The sequence below is a fragment of the Coregonus lavaretus genome (genome assembly GCF_964263955.1).
Source record: "Coregonus lavaretus genome assembly, chromosome: 29".
NCBI classification, from domain to species: Eukaryota; Metazoa; Chordata; class Actinopteri; order Salmoniformes; family Salmonidae; genus Coregonus; species Coregonus lavaretus.
Genome location: NC_140016.1, coordinates 19,754,365 through 19,764,364, shown reverse-complemented (window position 1 = coordinate 19,764,364; position 10,000 = coordinate 19,754,365). Strand labels below are relative to the sequence as shown.

Sequence of the window (10,000 nt, the reverse complement as noted above, 5' to 3'; positions counted from 1 at the left end):
CGTGCAGCAGTGGTTTTGGAAAAATAGCACTATTGGCCCCAGCGTGCAGCAGTGGTTTTTAGAAGAATAGCACTATTGGCCCCAGTGTGCAGCAGTGTTTTTTTTTTTTTTAAGAATAGCACTATAGGCCCCAGTGTGCAGCAGTGTTTTTTAGAAGAATAGCACTATTGGCCCCAGTGTGCAGCAGTGGTTTTTAGAAGAATAGTACTATAGGTCTCAGTGTGGAGCTGTGGTCAGAGGCTAGACCATTTAACCCATGTTTGAGTTTGTGTAGAGCAGGGTTGGGTCAATTCGCAATTTCAGAATTTAATTAAATTCAACACATTAATTGGAATTGAATTTGTATTGGCCACACCCCACAGGAAGCAGAATTTGAATTGAAGGAAATATAATTTAATTCAAATAAAATGAAATGTTATTGGTCGCGTACACATATTTTACAGATGTTATCACAGGTGCAGCGAATGTTTTTTTATTTTTTTATTTCACCTTTATTTAACCAGGTAAGCCAGTTGAGAACAAGTTCTCATTTACAACTGCGACCTGGCCAAGATAAAGCAAAGCAGTGCGATAAAAACAACAACACAGAGTTACATATGGGGTAAAAAAAACATAAGGTCATAAAATACAACAGAAAATATATATACAGTGTGTGCAAATGTAGCAAGTTGTGGAGGTAAGGCAATAAATAGGCTATAGTGCTAAATAATTACAATTAGTATTAACACTGGAATGCTAGATGTGCAAGAGATTATGTGCAAATAGAGATACTGGGGTGCAAAAGAGCAAAATAAATAACAATATAGGGATGAGGTAGTTGGGTGGGCTAATTTCAGATGGGCTGTGTACATGTGCAGTGATCGGTAAGGTGCTCTGACAACTGATGCTTAAAGTTAGTGAGGGAGATAAGAGTCTCCAGCTTCAGAGATTTTTGCAATTCGTTCCAGTCATTGGCAGCAGAGAACTGGAAGGAATGGCGGCCAAAGGAGGTGTTGGCTTTGGGAATTACCAGTGAGATATACCTGCTGGAGCGCAGATTACGGGTGGGTGCTGCTATGGTGACCAATGAGCTAAGATAAGGCGGGGATTTGCCTAGCAGTGATTTATAGATGGCCTGGAGCCAGTGGGTTTGACGACGAACATGTAGTGAGGACCAGCCAACAAGAGCGTACAGGTCACAGTGGTGGGTAGTGTATGGGGCTTTGGAGACAAAACGGATGGCACTGTGATGGACTACATCCAATTTGCTGAGTAGAGTGTTGGAGGCTATTTTGTAAATGACATCGCCGAAGTCAAGGATCGGTAGAATAGTCAGTTTTACGAGGGCATGTTTGGCAGCATGAGTGAAGGAGGCTTTGTTGTGAAATAGGAAGCCGATTCTAGATTTAACTTTGGATTGGAGATTCTTAATGTGAGTCTGGAAGGAGAGTTTACAGTCTAACCAGACACCTAGGTATTTGTAGTTGTCCACATACTCTAGGTCAGACCCGTCGAGAGTGGTGATTCTAGTCGGGTGGGCGGGTGCCAGCAGCGTTCGATTGAAGAGCATGCATTTAGTTTTACTAGTGTTTAAGAGCAGTTGGAGGCTACTGAAGGAGTGTTGTATGGCATTGAAGCTCGTTTGGAGGTTTGTTAACACAGTGTCCAATGAAGGGCCAGATGTATACAAAATGGTGTCGTCTGCGTAGAGGTGGATCTGAGAGTCACCAGCAGCAAGAGCGACATCATTGATATACACGGAGAAAAGAGTCGGCCCAAGAATTGAACCCTGTGGCACCCCCATAGAGACTGCCATAGGTCCAGACAACAGGCCCTCCGATTTCACACATTGAACTCTATCTGAGAAGTAGTTGGTGAACCAGGCGAGGCAGTCATTTGAGAAACCAAGGCTATTTAGTCTGCCAATAAGAATGCGGTGGTTGACAGAGTCGAAAGCCTTGGCCAGGTCGATGAAGACGGCTGCACAGTACTGTCTATTATCGATCGCGGTTATAATATCGTTTAGGACCTTGAGCGTGGCTGAAGTGCACCCATGACCAGCTCGGAAACCGGATTGCATAGCGGAGAAGGTACGGTGGGATTCGAAATGGTTGGTGATCTGTTTGTTAACTTGGCTTTCAAATACTTTCGAAAGGCAGGGCAGGATGGATATAGGTCTGTAACAGTTTGGATCTAGAGTGTCACCCCCTTTGAAATGCTTATGTTTCTAGCTCCAACAGTGCAGTATACCTAACAATACAAAACAATACACACAAATCCCCAAAAAATTTAAATGAAGAAATCAAGATATTAGAATGAGCAATGTCAGAGTCCGGAATATAAATATGTATATGATAGTGTCTATAGACAGCATGGACAGTATATGAATAGAAAAGTTGCGTACAGCAGTATTTATATAGGATGAGCCTTGCCTAGAATACGGTACACTGAGTGTACAAAACATTAAGAACACCTTCCTAATATTGAGTTGCGCCCCCCTTTGCCCTCAGAACAGCCTAAATTTGTCAGGGCATGGACTATAAGGTGTCGAAAGCGTTTCACAACCTTGACTAGAATACAGTACACTGAGTGTACAAAACATTAAGAACACCTTCCTAATATTGAGTTGCACCCCCTTTTGCACTCAGAAGAGCCTCAAATCGTCGCATGGACTACAAGGTGTCGAAAACATTCCACAGGGATGCTGGCCCATATTGACTCCAATGCTTCCCACAGTTGTGTCAAGTTGACTGGATGTCCTTTGGGTGGTGAACCATTTTTGATACACATGGGAAACTGTTGAGCATGAAAAACCCAGCAGCGATACAATTCTTGACACAAAAACTGTTGCGCCTGGCACCAACCCTGTTCAAATATTTTGTCTTGCCCATTCACCCTCTGAATGGTACACATACACAATCCATGTCTCAATTGTCTCAAAGCTTACAAAGACTCGAAATTGAGCTCGGTGAATCCTGTTTCCATTGAACATCCTTGAATAGCACTGTATTTTAAATACATTTGGAAAATGTAGACACTATCATATACATCTACACTGATTTGAAGTGGATTTAACAGGTGACATCAATAAGGGATCATAGCTTTCACCTGGATTCACCTGGTCGGTCAGTCTATGTCATGGAAAGAGCAGGTGTATTCCTAATGTTTTGTACACTGTGTATATACATACAGTTTAAAGTGGGTAAAACAGTATGTAAACATTATTGAAGTGACCAGTGTTCAATGACTATGTACAGTGCATTCGGAAAGTATTCAGACCCCTTTACTTTCTCCACATTTTGTTACGTTACAGCTTTATTCTAAAATGGATTAAATTGATGAGGGAAAAAAACAATCTACACACAATATCCCATAATGACAAAACACAGGTTTTCAGAAATTTTTGCAAATGTTAAAAACATAAAAAACGGATACTGCATAAGTATTCAGATCGTTTACTCAGTACTTTGTTGAAGCACCTTTGGCAGAGATTACAGCCTCAATTCTTCTTGGATATGATGCTACAAGCTTGGCACACCTGTATTTGGGGAGTTTTTCCCATAATTCTCTGCAGATCCTCTCAAGCTCTGTCAGGTTGGATGGGGAGCGTCGCTGCACAGCTATTTTCAGGTCTCTCCAGTGATGTTTGATCGGGTTCAAGTCAGAGCTCTGGCTGGGCCACTCAAGGACATTCAGAGACTTGTCCCGAAGCCACTCCTGCGTTGTCTTGGCTGTGTGCTTAGGGTTGCTGGCCTGTTGGAAGGTGAACCTTAGCCCCAGTCTGAGCGCTCTGGAGCAGGTTTTCATCAAGGATCTCTCTGTACTTTTCTCTGTTCATTTTTCCCTCGATCCTGACTAATCTCCCAGTCCCTGCTGCTGAAAAACATCCCCACAGCATGATGCTGCCACCACCATGCTTCACCTTAGGGATGGTGCAAGGTTTCCTCCAGACATGACACTTGGCATTCAGGCCAAAGAGTTCAATCTTGGTTTCATCAGACCAGAGAATCTTGTTTCTTATGGTCTGAGAGTCTTTAGGTGCCTTTTGGCAAACTCCAAGTGGGCTGTCATGTGCCTTTTTACTGAGGAGTGGCTTCCGTCTGGCCACTCTACCATAAAGGCCTGATTGATGGAGTGCTGCAGAGATGGTTATCCTTGTGGAAGGTTCTCCCATCTCCACAGAGGAACTCTGGGTTCTTGGTCACCTCCCTGACCAAGGCCCTTCTCCCCAATTGCTCAGTTTGGCCGGGTGGCCAGCTCTAGGAAGAGTCTTGGTGGTTCCAAACTTCTTCCATTTAAGAATGATGGAGGCCACTGTGTTCTTGGGGACTTTCAATGCTGCTGAATTTTTTTGGTACCCCTCCCCAGATCTGTGCCTCGACACAATCCGGTCTCGGAGCTCTACGGACAATTCCTTCAACCTCATGGTTTGGTTTTTCCTCTGACATGCACTGTCAACTGTGGGACCTTATATAGACAGGTGTGTGCCTTTCCAAATCATGTCCAATCAATTGAATTTACCACAGGTGGACTTCAATCAAGTTTTAGAAACATCTCAAGGATGTTCAATGGAAACAGGATTCACCTGAGCTCAATTTCGAGTCTCATAGCAAAGGGTCTAAATACTTATGTAAATAAGGTATTTCTGTTTTGTATTTCAAATACATTTGGAAAAATTTCTATAAACCTGTTTTTGCTTTGTCGTTATGGGGTGTTGTGTGTAGAATGATGAGGATTTTAAAATGTATTTAATCCATTTAGAATAAAGCTGTAACGTCACAAAATGTGGAAAAAGTCAAGGGGTCTTAATACTTTCCAAATGCAATGGGCAGCATATCCTCCTCTAAGGTGCATGATAGAGTACCTGGTGGTAGCCGGCTAGTAACCGTGACTAAGTTCAGGGTAGGGTACTGGGCAGAGGCCGGCTAGTGGTGAGTCTGATGGCCTGGAGATAGAAGCTGTTTTTTAGTCTCTCGGTCCCAGCTTTGATGCACCTGTACTGTCGCCGTCTTCTAGATGGTAGTGAGGTGAACAGGCCATGGCTCGGGTGTCTGAGGTCCTTGATGATCTTCTTAGCCTTCCTCTGACACTGGGTGCTGTAGATGTCCTGGAGGGCAGGCAGTGTGCCTCCGGCGATGCGTTGGGCTGACCGCATCACCCTCTGGAGAGCCCTGTGGTAGTGGACGGTGCAATTGCCGTACCAGGCGGTGATACAGCCCGACAGAATGCTCTCAATTATGCATCTGTAGAAGTTTGTGAGGGTCTTAGGGTCCAAGCCCAAATTCTTCAGCCTCCTCTCTGTCGATGTGGATGGGGGCTGTATGCATATTGTAGTGGGTCTAGGGTGTTAGGTAAGGTGAAGGTGATATGATCCTTAACTAGCCTCTCAAAGCACTTCAGAGGTGAGTGCTACAGGGCGATAGTTATTTAGTTCATTTACCTTTGCTTTCTTGGGTACAGGAACAATGGTGGACATCTTGAAGCAAGTGGGATAGGGAGAGATTGAATATGTCTGTAAACACTGTACACATGCTCTGAGGACACGGCTCAGAATCCCGCTGGCCTGGGCCGGCAGCCTCGCGAGGGTTAACACGCTTAAATGTCTTACTCACGTAGGCAATGGAGTACGAGAGCTCACTGCCCTCGTGTTTTCCTCGAAGCGGGCAAAGAAGGTGTTTAGCTTGTCTGGGAGCGAGGCATCGGTGTCCGCGATGTGGCTGGCTTTCCCTTTCTAATCTGTGATTGTCTTGTGTCCCTGCCACTGACGTCTTGTGTCTGAGCCATTGAATTGCGACTCCACTTTGTCCCTGTACTGACGTTTTGCCTGTTTGATTGCCTTACGGAGGGCATAGCTGGACTGTTTTGTATATGTCCATGTTCCCAGTCACCTTGCCGTCGTTAAATGCGGTGGTTCGAGCTTTCAGTTTTGCACGAATGCTGCCATCTATCCACGTTTTTGGTTTGGATACGTTATAATCGTCACAGTGGGAACAACATCCTTTATGCACTTCCTGATTAACTCAGTCACCAAGTCAGTGTATACATCAATACTATTCTCAGAGGCAACCCGGAACATATCCCAGACCGTGTGATCAAAACTATCTTGAAGCATAGATTCCAATTGGTCAGACCAACGTTGAACAGTCCTTACCACGGTTACTTCCTGTTTAAGTTTCTGCCTATAGTAGGGGTGGATCAAAATAGTGGCATGATCTGATTTACCGAAGGGAGGGCGGGGGAGGGAGGGCCTTGTCACTGTCCCGGAAGGGGTAGTAGCAATGGTCAAGAGTGTACAGGAGATGTGTTGATAGAACTTCAGTAGCGTTTTCCTCAGGTTTAGTTTATTCAAGTTCCTAGCTACAAAAAATGCATGCAGCCTCAGGATATGAAGTTTCCAGTTTACACAAAGTCCAGTGTAGTTCCTTGAGAGAATTCTCTCGGGAGGTAATGCGGTTGGCATTTGATGGTGAGGTATTCCAGATTTGGGAGAACAAAAGCACTTGAGTACATTACCACAATCACACCATGAGTAGTTAATCATGAAACATACACCTCCACCTTTCTTTTTCCCGGAGAGTTCTTTCTTCCTGTCTGCGCGATAGATGGAGAACCCCACTGGCTGAATGAACAGGGACAGTATATCCGGAGAGAGCCATGACTCTTTTGAGCTTGTCTACTTTATTGTCCCAGGGACTGAACATTAGCAAGTAGTACCATATACTTGGAACCGGTGGATGGTATGCATGCCTCCTGAGTCTGACTAAAAGCCCACTTCTTATTCCTCTTCTCCGGCGACGGCGTCTTGGAGCAGCCCCTGGGATGAATGGAATTGCCTCGGGAAGTTCAAACAAAGGATCCATTTCAGGGAAGTTGTATTTCTGTTTTGAAATGCTTGTGAGTGACCGCCAATCTAATATCCCAAAGTTATTTCCGGCTGTAGGTAATAATGCAAGAAACATTCTAAGCAAATAATGTAAGAAATGACACACACACACACAAATATACTGCAGAGTTGGCTCTGAGCTAGAAACAGGGCTACCATGTCAAGAGATACAAACCAATTCAAATGAGATGTGAAACATGACTGTCTCTTCATTTGACAAATCCTTTTATCAAAAGGATTTACCACTTATTAATGCAAAAAATACACATACCATACAATATTTTTCAATTGTAATGAGATGTTAGATTGTCTCTTCCATGTGGCAATGTTTGAGCTAATGCATTCTGGGAAATGTATTTTCTGGGAAGTGTATGCGATTATTTAAAATTGTTTTAGACGTTTCAACCATATCATGATACATGACATTGGTAACCATACATGATGTCAAAATAAAAATGTGTAGTGATGTGTAGAATAAATAAGCCATTCTGCTTCCTGTGGGGTGTGGCCAATTCAAATTAGAGAGAGAGAGAGAAAGAGAACACCCAGTACAGGTTGTCTGAGCTAAGGAATGAGAACTATCTGGAGATGACTGCCATCTGGGAGAAGTACAGCCGACACAAAGAAAGACAAATAAATTCCTGGCTTTTAAAAGGACACACCTCAAATAGTCAACCGCAGGCACTCAACTCTGTATCCTTTTACATAGTTGCAGTTGGCATGTCAGCATATTCCTATTCCATTAGATATTGTTGTAGCCTATGATCCAATGAAAGTTTGCGATAGTGTGTAGATTATGATTCAATGTAATTACTGTACTCTACTTCATATAAGCCGATGTCCAATTGATTTGGTCAACAACACCAGCAATAAGCGGTTATAAAGGTGTTTATGACAAGTCCTATGAGCGGCATAGCCCTAACTGACCCAGTGACACTGAAAAATGTTTGAGTCTTATATAAGACTCAAACATAAGTTGATTTATATATAAATAACATTCTTGATAAATGTGTTGTTAGAGAGACTTACAAGACAGCGAGCGTGGAGAGAAGGGACTGCATCTCTTCCCCTCTCCACTACGGAACTTCGCCCAGAGTCAGTCCGCTTGCTCGGTCAGAGCCGGTCCGACAGTCCGGATAGTTCACTTGTGTGTTTATAATCCGCTGGACGGAGTGGAGGGTCAAAGAGTCAGGGGACACTCCCGTTGGCATCGGCAGAGTGCCCTGGTTCCCCTGATGGGGTTGGGTGTGAGGGCGCGGGGGGTGGGGCCGAGCGGGGGTGGCCGTGCCACTGTGACCTGAGGGCTACCTCTCTTGGCTGTCACTATGGCCGGTGGAGCGGGGAGGGGCGGGGCGCGGGGAGAGGTTCGGGCATCAAACAGCTGCAGCCTCCGGGCTGGAGAGGAACAGGTGAAAGCGCCTTCACGGCTCACAGAGGCTGAAGTCCAATCGACCCCCCTCTACGTTTCAGTAATGAAACCTATGTCAGTCAAAATCTTTCCAATATGTTTTAGTGATTATGTTTTCTCCCTGTAATCTTATGCGTAATTCACTTTTGTCCTGGTGTTTTAGTGCTACAATAAGGCTTATACTAGGTCAATAACTTTCTTCTGAGATAATTCCACATTAGACGAATATGAAGATATGAGACGTAGAAAGAGGGATGGTAAACCGAGGATGGGAGGAGTGATAGTCCGGACGGAGGCTGGTAAGGTCTCTAGTCCCTGTGAGGCAAGGTCAGGCGCTGTGGGAGGCGGGGTCCCTGGACGGGCTGGATGCGAGGGCGGTTTGGAGAAGGGGGCTCTGCGTGCGCCGAGTGCTGCAGGGCGGGCTCGGTCATGGCTGCTACCGAAGTCTCTGGCCCGGGGGACACCAAACAACAGTGTCCAGTAGAGTGGAGAAAAGGCCGGAGCGGTCCAGCTCAGAGGTAGATGGAGAGAGTTGAATGAAAGGGATGAGGGGAGGGGGAGTGAGAGAAAGAAGGAGGGATATAGTGATAGAGGGAGGGGGAATTGGAGAGGATGGGAACAGCTGTGAGTGGGTGGCGGACCCAGCCACCCGCGACAGCACGGAAACGAAAGCCGCTCTCTGCACCTGATTTCCCTGACTTCCCCGGCGTCTCAGCCCCTAGTTGTCTGGCTGCGGTCCTCCCAGAGCTCCAACACAATACCAACCAAAACACAGCACGATGACATCACCTCGAAACTGTTTGAAGGGAGAAAAATGCAATCCGATCTTTTTATTTATTTTTTAAACATAGAAAGTTAGCAGTTTTCCTGAAAAAGCACCAACGTGTGGATGGCTGGCTCAAGGAACCAAGCGTTGCAGTCTACTTCTCCTGTTTGGAAATAAATAAAGGTAAAGTGAATGCCTGCACTTGAAACGACGTTTACCTAATCACATTGACAGATCGACCCCAGAACCTGCACCTTCTCTCCCCTCTCTCTCTCCCGGCCTCCTTCTTTCAGTCAGTGGCGAGAGGAAAACACAAAAAGGACACAGTGCGTATTTTCTCCAGCTCCAACATGTATGTAGGTCTTCGCTTTTAAAAAATGAAAATGTTTTCCTTCCGCAAAAAGCTCGTCTTTACCGTGGATGGGGGTGCTGTACGCGAGAGGCGAGTCAGTCGGCAGGCACAAACCTTACTCCAAGAAAAAACAGAACAAGATTTTAACAGCCGTGGATCAATCCACCGCTCCCTCCCTTCCACCACCAGCCCCCTCTCTCTCTCTGCTGCTCTCTCTCTCTCTCTCTCTCTCTCTCTCTCCCCCCCCCCCCCCCCCCCCCCCCGCGCCTCTCTCACACACGCGCGCACACACTTAATGGATCAAAATGAGATTAGTCAGTCTCTATGTGATGCCGACCAACTCCGGCAAAACCGTGTTGGAAATGTCACTGGCTGCAACAAACGGGGATGGGGGAACAAGGCTGGGTTTATGTGGGTTTCTCTGCTCTTTTGCCACCTTTCACAACTCCTTGGGAATAAAAGAGGCGAGTTACTTTTACCCTCAGATTACTCCTCGCCTCAGTGAAAAAGAAACCCGACCACTGCCACCCCCTTGCCCCAGACCCATGGTAGGAAGAGAGGAGGGTGGGGGGCACGACTAGCAGAGCAGACCCTCCAAGTGAAGAATTATAC

General features: G+C 45.6%; 1 protein-coding gene across 1 annotated transcript in view; it reads right to left on the bottom strand.

Moving 5' to 3' along the window:
* The window catches only part of LOC311104682 (fibroblast growth factor 18-like), a gene marked incomplete at both ends in the record, with an annotated part of 18,177 nt that extends 10,254 nt beyond the window's left edge, over positions 1-7,923 (bottom strand). The window contains one exon of the mRNA XM_084146560.1: positions 7,892-7,923. Within this exon, the coding sequence (XP_084002686.1) occupies positions 7,892-7,923 (32 nt within the window). The remainder of the gene's footprint in view (positions 1-7,891) is intronic.
* Positions 7,924-10,000: the final 2,077 nt, after the last annotated feature.